We start from the raw sequence: 12,369 nt of genomic DNA, 5'->3' as shown, positions 1-12,369 counted from the left end.
AGAACCATGGCCTATATGATGCTATTCCTAATAAACCCAGAATACCGGACTGGAGGGAGTATCATAGGTAGATACCGCATCATAGCACGTAGAACTAGAAAAACTAATGCCAAATAAATCTTGTACACACTTTTATATTGAGATTCTACAAATCATTAAATACATGTAACATATGATACTACTATATGATACTATGCATTGTGAACATAATATCGTGCACTAGTATCATATGCATGATACTACTATATGATAAACCTCATTGCGACTAGTCTTAGACTAGCCACAATAAGAGTATCATAGGTAATATCATGCATGCCATGTAGGCAAAAATTATATGTGGCACATCAATTAATGAGGAGAGATGTGAGACTAGTACTACCTCCGTTTCAAGGAATAAGACGCCCTCATTTTACATGATTTTTGTTTGACCAAGAATTATTTCAAATAGATAAAGATTATTTGTATGAAATTAGTATCATTAAACAATGTTTTTCAATACGAATCCAACGATACTAATTACATATAAATATAATCAAGATTTTGTTGCTTAATTTATATGGTCAAAATTTGTCTTGAAATACGCGTACATCTTATCCCTTGAAACGGAGGTAGTATCATAGCTAGATACCGTATCATCACGTAAAACTAGAAATTTTAGTGGCAAACACATCATATACATATATTTGCATTGTTATTGTACAAAACATTAAATATGATGGAACTATGATACTAATTCATGATACTATACATTGTATGTGTTGTATCATAAATTAGTATCATATGTATAATAATACTAGTCTATGATACTTCCCATTGTGACTAATCTTTGCTCGATTGGTTTAGGCGGTGCTTCTCAATCCTTTCTTTCTTCGTTGTACACAAGTTCTTTTCCTTTCTCATTCACTCATTGAGTAATGTTAAGGGATTTGTTAGTTATCAGCTCGTGCTCAGTTAAGTTTTACACCATTTAATTTGCATCGTGATTCGTTCTAGTTATGAGTTATAAACTGAAATTTGATGACATAGCCACATCCATGTGTTAATGTACCCATTCAGCGTCTTCTTCCAATTCTCCAATAATTTCACTAAAGCTGTAATGGAGGCGTCCCACTTACCAAAAATAAGATCTTTCTGATGATGCTAATCAAATAATGCCAGGAACAGAAGATTTGTCTGCTCCTCTTTGCTGGATCTACGGAGGACCATTACGAACCAGACAGTGCCGCATGGATGTATGATTATTTCATCTTGCAGCCTCCAAACATCTCCCAAGACATCCCTCGCGTCACGAGCTTGGGTACAACCGAAGATAGCATCTTCGGATTCCACACCACAAATAGTATAGGTCGGATCAGTTATCCTGTGACGATTACATATATTCTGTTGAACAGCTAATGCTTTTGTTGCCATTTTGCATCCATAAACCTTCGGGGATATCCATATTAAATCCCAGAATCTTCTACATCTGAATTCTTTGTCACATTGTTTTGTCCACTAACAGTCAGTTTTATTTTTATTTGAGTCAGTCACTTTCATCTCCACATCCCTCCTTCACATTTTTTCCTTTCTTCGTTTCTTTTCTACATCAAATTGGACCATCTGAAAGGCCATTAGTGGTCAAATCAGAACAACACAAATAAAAAAAGTATTTAAGCATCAGAGCACATACTCTATGAATCTCTTGCGGGCATTCGCGGTTGTTTTAATCAAGGTAAGCACAGAACTGGTCAAATATGGTTGTCCTTTCATACTGCATTCAATATATGCTGCATTTTGTGCTCTTTTTCTCCAGGCTGCAAAATTTGAGATGAGATTTGACAAATTGACAGCATACAAATAAATATCAGAAGTGTGCTTGTGTCTATTTCATATCTGTCTCTAAACCAATTGAGCAGCAAAATATCGGTAAGAGTTGTAACAGTTTCCCACAAAAACTATATGCGAACTATATACGAGATTCCAATTGCACAATTTTAGTCTAAATATGAAACACATGTTTGGATTTCGAGTGCAATAAATTAAGGACCTCCAAAGCCGTGGATGACATACACGTCTTTAACAAAGAATAGAAGTTCAGCACAATAATGGCCCATGTGAAGCTATTGCTCCGGTGAGGAAGAAGTGTTGGTGAAATATCTGACATACAATTTATTGGTAGGTACAAACATAAACACGGCAATAAGTCGGTATAAGCTGGTTTCAGGTAATAGACCACCCTTCAACCAAACTTTAATATCACCTTCACAGTTTCTATCATAACTATTAATGAGGATAAAACATTGTGCCTAAGGCCTCTAGGAATACTGGCAGATTACTAACTGAAAAGGCCTTTTTTAGTCTCCTTAGAGCATCTCCTGCTCCGCTCCCAATAGCCGCACCAGACACACAAAGAACCAGCCGCAGCTCCAATAGCGGCAACTTGTTCGGATGCGCAATAAATTGTCCAGCACTCCCACATCGGCCCTGACCCATAGAGGCCGGCCTGGGAGTGCGGGACACAGCCGGCGAACGGCACCACGTCGGATACCGACAGACTGCTACCACACGGCAGTGACTCAGGCATTCTCCAACCCCACCTTGCCTTTCCCGTGCTCGCCTCCTCTCCCACCCCAAATGAATCACCGCCGCTTGGTTAATATTAAACACAGCCTTAATATAATGAGAAAATTGTATATCGGTTAGAAAACTGCAAACCATTACTGCCAGTAGAAGTGTAAATGGTAAAGTAGGAGCCACCAAAGAGTTTGAACGCACTTTGATGATTTTGTAGAAATTTCACCACTATGGTTACGAAAGAAATGTAATCTGGAAACTGACTGGCGATAAGTCTTATGCCACTGGTCAACTTGTTAGTATCAAGTTTATACAATGGTGTTAAGCTGGTAGCTCCTATAACAAAATACTAAAAACTAAATACCAGAGCTTTCCAAAGAGATACCTCCTCATCCAAGTATGTCCTACTAGTCTTTCAGTTAAGTTCTACATTTCAGACCTCTAAATACAGAAACTTAGTTTTCGGCCACGGCTTTTTATGGAGATGTTCAAGATTTGTATTTTAGCCATGCACACAACCGAGCATTGAAATGTATATATCTATTCAAAATTAAATTAAATATTTGTCTCTTAATTCCTACTGAATACTTTTCACATGATTCTTCAACCTTTCCCATTGATCCAGTCCACCAGGATGAAGATTCACATATTGATTCACAAACCTGACATCTGAACGTGTCATGATGGTACTCAAGGCAACCATGGACTTGTTTACCTTGTTCTTGCTCGTTGGTTGGATTTTGACACCATTTTCGGTGAGCCACTTGTACATTGTGAATCTTAGCTTCATCTTTTCCAAACTGTACCCGAGAATCATTGGAAAAGCAACAAAATATTCAAGAGTGTATCCAAGGTCATTCAGAAGGTAGCTCAGTTTTTTCTTGATCATAACCACTGACATGTTCAGTATTTGTGGGGCCACTTTGATGATGCTGCAGGCATTATCATAGTCCAATCCAGCATCTACCAAGCAATCCAACCTCTCTTGAAGCTGGTCACTTCGGCCACGAAATTGGGACATTGCCTTTGACATGTCGTCGGAGTTCTCAATGAAGCCAATCTTCAGCAAGAATTCAGCCTTCTCTCCAAGATAAAAGCTGTCTATCTTTGTCACAGCTGGAATTTTTTTCTTTGATACCAAATTGCCAAACTGTATAGGGTCATCCTTTATGATATCACATAACCTCTCGGCAGACATGTTCATGGTAGACAACACATCATCAACACTCTGACAAGAACTAGCACCAAGAATTTCAGGGCAAGTGGAGACAACCCGAGTAATGTCGAATGCCTCCATTCCTATGTGAGACAAGAATTTCACAGATTTCCGCAGGTTCTTTGGAAAATCCACATTTAGAATCCATGGGCACTGCATGAATAACTGCAGCATGGTATCTATCCGAATGCCAAATTTACACAGCAAGCTGACAAGAAGATACAACTTCTTACCAGATTGGCCAAACACAAATCTTGGATGTTCTTTAATCAGCCTTACCAATAGAGCCTTCTTGATGGAACCCATCATTTCAAGAAATTCGAGCATTCTAAGAGTTCGGCTCCAGTTGTGCATGCTCTTATCTGACAACCCCCCTCTAAACATTACTAACATAATACCAAAGGCTTTCAGCTTGTCAAAAACCTGCAGAAACTCAAGGTTGGCCTCACCAATGAGGAGCTTGGGGCAACAAACTACAAGCTTGACGACTGTTGACTTGCTCAACCCAAGCTGCTCATACTGTTGCAGTTTCGAGAACAACACGCCATGTCCATAACCAAACACCTCATTGGCCTCCTTGTACACCTTACCAATCTTAGTCCGTTGCACGCCATAATCACAAAGTACTTTGTAATTATCCAGCAAGTCTATTGCATCATTCAGGTATATCAAATCACTTGGCAAGAACTTCCCCAACTCTGACGGCCTGAGCCCAATGCTCTCGAAGAAGGGCTCAAACTCATTGATAGGCTGGTACCGGAGGAACCTAGAGACCGAGCATCTCACATCGATGCCACCGCGTGTGTCCACATTGCCCAGGAGGCCAGCAAGGAACACCGGGGAGTTCTTGCTTATGTGCTCGGCAAGTGTGATTTCCATTCCCCGGGTTGAATGGAGATACTCGAATAGCGCTGCCTGCGCACTGGCACGGACAAGACCAGGCCGAGGCAGGCGCATAGGCGAAGAAGGGGCCTCGGCCGCCGCCGCCGCGCAGGCGTCGCCGGATATGCATCGAGCCGGCGGCTGGGCGTCAGAGTTCTTGAACAATTTCACTGCGCAAGAACTAGAAGCACCAAAGATTCCTCTTCTAAAAGCTGGCGGAAATGCACAATAAATAGGAGGATTCGAACAAGTATGCAAATCCTTTGTCAGATTCGACGGGAATCCACGGATTCTTGCCAAGGCAAGCTGATTGCTCGATTTGGGGAGCGATTCCGCGCAAGCTTGTAGCTCTCGGAGCAGCCGGCGCCTAAGCATGGCTTGCTTATAGCAGTAGCATCAATGAATCGCAAGAGCTGAAGGAAATCGCAAGATTTACCTCGGCGATTTATGGCGGATGTGCGTCGCCGGATGGGTGAACTGGTTGATCCACCTTTGGTCTCCGTGTCCAATGTTAAAACCCTAGCCACGGTTTTTGGTCCGAAGGAACAAAGAAGTACGACTGCCATGGCAGCCGTCGGATCCCATAATCGGACGGCCCGAAATTAATCCCCCATTTAGTCATCGGCTTTCTTTAAACAGTTTGGAATATCTATTTTTTTTATAAGAAAACTTATTTTGGAATATCTTGTTGAACTAGCGAGGGTTTGAGGGAAAAATATCTGGTGCCCCTGCCTCGAAAGAAGTCTACATGACCCCCTCAAGTTCGACGTTTGGAATGGAGAACCCCCTCAGGTTTTAACTAGTACACATAACCTCTCAGGTTTACATTACGAGTTAATTTACCCCCTCCAAGTGGTTTGTGATTGCATTAGCTGTTTAGCTGAGTGGTATTGCCCACGTGGACTGAGTGCGTTGGCAAAGTAGAACCTGGCTGAGCCACGCACATGGTCCGGTCTCTGCTTCTCTCTCCTGTCTCTACGCCGCTGCCGCCGGAGCGAGAGACGCGTCGAACACCTGCCGAGCCTGGTTCATCTTCTTGTGGTCGCCTACGTTTAGGTAGGTCTGGATCCTTATCCACGCGATCGGCGTCACATGCCGGAAGAACAGCACCTCCTCGGCGTCATCCATGGTCGCGACGAAGGGGACTCGCGGGAAGTCAGCGGCGAGGCAGCTGGGGTCTTCGCCGAATACGAACATCACCGTGAGGTCAAACATGAGCCGCATGAACCTATGTTGGCCATCGGCCTTGATGACATCGCCCTTCTGCACACGCGTGTTGACGCTGCGGTCGCAAAGCACAATCTTGCCGCGCACGGAGGCCGGGTCCAGCATGCCCGAGAGACAGAGCTTGCTCGCATTGTCGCGGACGCCACCGTAAACAAGAGGGAGCATGATGGGATGGGCGGACTGGGCGGGACCGGCATAGAGGGACACGTCAGCCAGTCGCGCCCTGGTTGGGAGCGTGACGTACGCCAGGAAGTCACGGTCCAGCGTGCCCGCACCGACGGTGGCGACCCACGGCGCAGATTTCACAACCGTGGCGCCGGACGGGCCAGAGTTGCCTGCCGAGCAGGCCAAGAACACCCATAGCACCGAAGGAGCCCACCGTCATAGTGTCCCGGAAGTAGGGCGCGGCGCTGCCGCCGAGAGATAGGGACAGCACGCCCACCCCGTCGGCCACGGCGGCATCGATGCCCGCAAGGATGTCAGAGCCGAGGCACCCCTCCGGCCAGCACACCTTGTAGGCCCCGCTAGCCGCAGTGGTCGCTGGCCGTGTGCGTCCCATGCCCGTCCATGTCTCACGCCGACCGCCTCCCGGCACCCATTCTCCTGCGGCCGGTGTTCGCGACGCGGAAGCCCCGCGAGAAGCTCGGTGCGCCCACCAGCTTCCTCCCGCACGAGCTCGGTGGGAAGTCTACACCAGGCTCGCACGCCCTTTTCCAATGCGCGGGCGGCGGCGGGAGGTCGGGTGGGCGAGCGGGTGGTGGAGAAGAGAGCAGGCGGGTGCGGGAGAGCAGGCAGCGACGGCGTGGACTTTTCTCTTTCCCCATTTCTCAACCACGTGGGCAATACCACTTACCAAAACAGCTAATGCAATCACAAACCGCCTAGAGGGGGTAAATTAACTGGTAATGTAAACCTGAGGGGTTATGTGTTCTAGTTGAAACCTGAGGGGGTTCTCCATCCCAAACGTCAAACTTGAGGGGTTCATGTAGACTTCTTACCCCCTGCCTCTGATTGTCAAGTTGAAAAGTTAAGAAGAAAAGACACTAATTTAGGGCACAAAAGCGATATAAATCTACATAGTTATAAAGCTCGAGTCTAAATTAAAAATAATAACGTTAAAAGGAAACTGACAAATTTGTTACCAATGGTTTGAAAGCCCAACGTGTATTAGAATTTGTGTTTTATTTGTCAATTTACATTATAAATCCCGGTTTAAAATTGCATGACATGTTAGATACGAGTAATTTTGTCATAAATATTTCTTTCAGAATTTCAAAAACTCAATATTTTTTGTTTGATAAAATGGTTATGTACTTTGGATGTGAACTTCGGCCAAATTTAGTACTCCTATAAATGTTTCTAGGGCGTGGTACACGTCGGCTTGGTGGTTTTTGGAGAGAAAAGGACGCTCTCCCCTCACCATTTTACCTGATCAAGTTGTGATTCTAGAATATATTGTCGCGCAACAAGAAGGAATGTACTCCCTCTGATCTAAAATTAGCTGTGGCGGGATCTATGGCAGGTTCAATCAAGTTGAATATTTTTATCACATATATGCACAAGCGCAGGTTCTATGTCAGGTTCAATCAAGTTGAATATTTTCATCACATATATGCACAAGCACAGGTTGGTCAAATGGAAGCACTAGGAAGCCCAAGAAGGGGTGTGAATCATCATTTACCAAAGATTTTACTCCCCCTCTCCCCGGTACTAAATGTAAGCCATATCATTTTTTTTTGTAAGATTGGCTAATTTTGATATAACCAAACAGTTCTCAAAATCCGCACCATGTTGTAGGGCTTTTTTACCCTTACCATACGGAGAGGTGGGAGGGAGCATTTTGATAATTATTTTGTGGTTCCCGTTAGAACAAACATTTAATTTAATATTTAATTTAAATTTGTAGGGCTTTCCCCTCGCCCAAAGGAGAGGGAGCCCTTCCAGAAATTCTCAGTGGCCCCGGAGGGCCAAAGAGGGGGTTTGGAAATAGTTTTCAACCAGCAATTGACGCGCCTCGGTATAACCTCACTAGCTGCGTCATTGCCCCAAGCGCAAAGATGCTTTCAAACGCTAGCCCACCTCCCCTTCTTATACCCTCCTCCGCCTGTCCTGCCTCCCTCGCCAGCCGAGGTGGGACTAAACGAGCACACAGAAATCAAACCAGCCAATCGTCCACGGCTCAGCACCCCTCGCGCTCGCGGGCCGCTCTCGATCAGGCCCGTAAGCCTTCCCGCACGGACAGCAGCGCGCGTGGGCCGCGTCTCCACCATGCAAGCGAGTCGGAAGCGATCGACTCAAGCGAGTCGCGCCCGATCGACTCAGTCGCGGTCGCGGCGGCGCGCTGCCTTTCCGTGTGTCGGAAGCGGTGACAAACGCGTAGAATACAACAATGCGCCCCAAAAGTGTACGCTGACTCTATGAGGTGATCGCGTTTCGCGTACATGACAAAAGAAGAAGAAAAATCCAATGCACCCCAAAAGTGTATTAGTATCTTGAAGTGGCCTCCGTCGAAACGTTACTCGATACAAACACAGCGTCACACGGTTTATACTACACCCAACATAATCCGAACAACAATAAATTGGCTTCTATCGTCACCCGATCTGCATAACAAAAAAAGCCGATACATCAAGCACCAAAGCTTTGCCCGACCGCACCTTCTAGCAGCGGCGAGGGAGGGAGGGAGCGAGCGAGAGGGGTGGGGATTGTCGCAGCGGATTAGGGTTCCCTCCTTGCCACCACACAGGGGGACTAGGGGGAGGGGGTAGAGAGAGGGACCGCTCAAACTTCCTATATATTTGTTAGATCGTATGCTTCCAGATGTCTATATATAGAGATATTTATTGACTTTTATATAGCTTACAAATATATGGTCATGCAAGTTTTGCCAACTATATTTCTACTTTAATGTTGTGGTTTTTGAGTGGATTTGGTTCAAAGAACATTTTAAGAGGCAAATTATCTGTAAAATAACTAATGTTGCTCTTATTACAAAACACAATATAAATTATCACATTGCGAGTGCGTGCATTCTCCATTTGAAATATGTTAGAACTGTATAATACAAAGTATCATAAATTAATATGTAGCGGCACTGTTATGTTCTTAATTATACTAAGTAATAGAAGTCTATATTGTTTAATAATATTGTCAGATAAAATGGTGAGTTTTAATAACTATAAAATTTTAGTATAAGTATCGAATGAACCTAGTTAACCTATTTATTACTAGGATAATTTTATTACATGTTTCTCGAGTTCCACTCGTCGCTCACCTCGACCATGACAGGTGTAGCAACATCGCACTAAACAATTCTCTGTCGTGGGCAAATATTGTTTGATAACATTTTGTCAATCCTCTCTCTAATGTAATGTTGACGAAGTCCTCTATTCTTCGCCTGGTGGTGTCCACCGTAAAGACCAAGTATATATGAAACTAACTCCTTTTGCAACCATAATATTAGGTAATTATTAAGGGTCTTAGTGGGGTTTTCTTGTTATTCGATCAGTTGTACTAGACTATGTCTGCTTCTTTTTTATCTTAAGATAAAACACGCAGATCTCCTGCGTGTACTCGAAAGGTAATTATTGACACGGTTTAAGAGATATATCTATAGATATCATAGATGCCTTATTGTAGTTCAACTACGATCCGGTTGTTGGGATATATATACAAATCGATATAAACACGTTGTGCACTTATTTTGTCAGGCAGGGGCAGACCCACTTCAATTCAAGGGTATTCAAGTGAATACCCAAAAAAATTGACAAAAAACTACATATATATATATAGTCATAGGAGGTATATGTATGAGAAAAATAGGAAAACTAGAGACATAAGCCAGCATTCGGTGCAAAACAGAAAACAAGCCTACCTCCCTCTAAGTAGCCCAACAAAATCTGGTCCAATTAGCTCCCTACCAACTCCAGCGAGCTGCCCCGCAGGCGACGTCTGGTCTTTCGGGTAACTTCCTCCTCCCCGATCGCCCCTAAGAGCATCTCCAACACGCGCGCTAAAACGCGCGCGGCAAAAAAACTGCCGGTTTAACGCGCGCGGGCGCCCGCGCGAAGCTCGAGCAGACGCGGGAATAAAGCGCGCGCGCTAAAATCTTTACCCCGCGCGCGTTTGCGCTACTCCGCGCGGAAGAATTGCCGCGTCTGATGCCGCGCGCGCTATAAACACGACACGCGCGAACACGCCAACGACCTGAACTCTCCACGCGCCACTTCATCCCTGCGTCGCTCCGTCTCTCTCCCCGCCTCTTTCTCTCTCCCGCTGACAAGGTATCGACTTGTCAATGCCTACAGATTGTAGACTAGAGTTTTAGCAGGAAGTAGAGGGCAAGTAGATCTCGAGGGTTCAGCCGGAAAAGTACTCGACTGCTAGAAAACTAGGGTTGTGTTGACAATGAAATCGATCCTCTCTTTGTCCTTCGACTCCCCTTATATAGGAGGCGGAGCCGAAGGTTTTGTGATGTACAAGCTACAGAAACCGGGAGACTCTTTGAGTTCGTCCCGTAATAGTTACAAGTATTATTCCTAATACAACTCTTATCTTTCGAAAACTCTCTTAATTGGGCTTCCGAGCTTCATAAACTTCTGGTCGTGGGCCTTCAGTAAATCACGGGTACCATCTTCGGCAGGCCCATTGAGGATGCCTATGTCACCCGCCGACGCTCCGCCTCCGCACCGATGCTCCTCCTCCGCGCCGACGATGCCTCCGCGCCACTACCCCTCCTCCGGCTACCACGGCGTTCGGGCGCGGCCGAGCGGCCGGTTCGACGCGGAAATCCGCTCCGGCGACGAGCGGCTCCGCCTCGGCACGTTTGACACGGTGCACGAGTCGGCGCGGGCGTACGACGCCGTCGCCTGGCGACTGGGCCGCTCCCGCCGCACCATGAACTTTCATGATGTCTTCACGTGGGAGCAGGCGGAGATGCTCGCGCCGCCGCCGCCGGTGATCACGCGCGAGCAGCAGCGCCGACTGCGGGAGTTGGAGCAACGCCTCTTCATCGCCGAGCGCGACGAGGTGATGCGCCTCGAGTGGGCACGCCGCTTCCCCGAAGACGTCGCCGCCACGGAAGCCTTCTACCCGCAGAAGGAGGAGGAGAAGGCGGCGGCGAAGGCAAAGAAGAAAGCCAGCCGCGACAAGCCCCGCGCCGAGTCCGCGGCGAGGAAGGGGGTGACAAGGGATTAACTTGTCAATGCCTACAGATTGTAGACTAGGGTTTAGTTGGAAGTAGAGGGCAAGTAGATCTCGAGGGTTTCAGCCGGAAAAGTATTCGACTACTAGAAAACTAGGGTTGTGTTGACAATGAATCGATCTTCTCTTCGTCCCTCGACTCCCCCTTATATAGGATGCGGAGCCGAGGGTTTCGTGATAAACAAGTTACAGAGTTTCGGGAGACAATCTGAGTCCGTCCCGTAGTAATTACAAGTCAATATTCCTAATACAATTCTATCTTTCCAAACTCTCTCCTAACTGGGCTTCCGGGCTTTACAATCTTCGGGTCGTGGGCCTTCAGTAAAACCCCGGGTACCATCTTCGGCAGGCCCATTGGGGATGCCTATGTCAGTAGCCCCCGAGATTTTGCTTCAATCAAAGAATCAGGGAAAATCTCCAGCTTTATAATTACAATACAACTTCTTCGAGTTAAGATATATTTTTAATAAATCAACCATATATTGTGCAGGGATAACGGTAATTGGGGCTAGTTCATCTGACTGATCAGGTACTAGTTAACTGCTCTTGTGGAAATCCACCAATACCTACTTCAAGATCACGTCCCTGGACATGATCTCGGGATACTGGTGTAATTCGACATGCGTCGCTTAAGGTCTTACCAAATGTCGAATTCCAGTTATGTTTTATCGGGTACCTAACGCGTCCGTTAGGATTTTTCTTCGCATTTGTTGACACGGAAAAAGGTAGCAAAGCGCCGTCATAGGCGGTGCCATGCCGCACAGGACTGATCCCGGGGACTTACCTTCGCAAAGTATTGCGGCATTCAGAGATTAGTTTGCGACTGAGGCACTCTGAGAATATATTGTCGAATACTTCCGACTGTTGGAATAGCACATTTTTTCGAGTCAACGGATGACTTGTATATTTTTATCTTGTCCACCCGATGGGAGTATATGGAGAGTTACTCGTATAACTCGAAATATGCTCATCATACTCTTTATAGTTTCTTCGGGCACGCGAACAGCGTTCCCGATGGGAGTAGCCCCCGAGGCTACAGCCAGGTGCTTGTACTTGGTTGTAGGCTCACCATTTTTACATCTTCTGTCGCTATATTGTCATCCTTTTCGAGTTCTTCTATCTTTATCGGGTGCGCGACCAGCTCTCCCGATGGGAGTAGCCCCCGAGCCTATGGACAAATGCTTGCATTTGATCATAGGCTCTCGCCTTTTCTTTCTTGCCATACTCGAGGTTTCCTTCTTTGTAAAGTAGCCCCCGAGCATTTGATCAAAAACTTGTATTTGATCAAA

At 45.9% G+C, this 12,369-nt stretch overlaps 1 protein-coding gene and 1 non-coding gene across 2 annotated transcripts; both read right to left on the bottom strand.

The window, feature by feature from the left end:
* Nucleotides 1–3,130: 3,130 nt before the first annotated feature.
* Nucleotides 3,131–5,026, bottom strand: LOC124649213 (transcription termination factor MTEF18, mitochondrial-like). The gene has a single exon (XM_047188872.1). It carries the CDS (start codon nucleotides 5,024–5,026, stop codon nucleotides 3,131–3,133), a length of 1,896 nt encoding a protein of 631 aa, XP_047044828.1.
* A 2,758-nt stretch (nucleotides 5,027–7,784) lies between these two features.
* LOC124685624 lies at nucleotides 7,785–7,937 on the bottom strand. The gene has a single exon (XR_006997596.1). It is a non-coding gene; the product is annotated as a U4 spliceosomal RNA (small nuclear RNA).
* Between the last annotated feature and the right edge of the window lie 4,432 nt (nucleotides 7,938–12,369).

The sequence above is a fragment of the Lolium rigidum genome, chromosome 1 (assembly GCF_022539505.1).
Source record: "Lolium rigidum isolate FL_2022 chromosome 1, APGP_CSIRO_Lrig_0.1, whole genome shotgun sequence".
NCBI lineage: Eukaryota > Viridiplantae > Streptophyta > Magnoliopsida > Poales > Poaceae > Lolium > Lolium rigidum.
The sequence above is the reverse complement of the archived record's forward strand: the minus strand, read 5'-3'. Positions and strand labels throughout refer to the sequence as shown.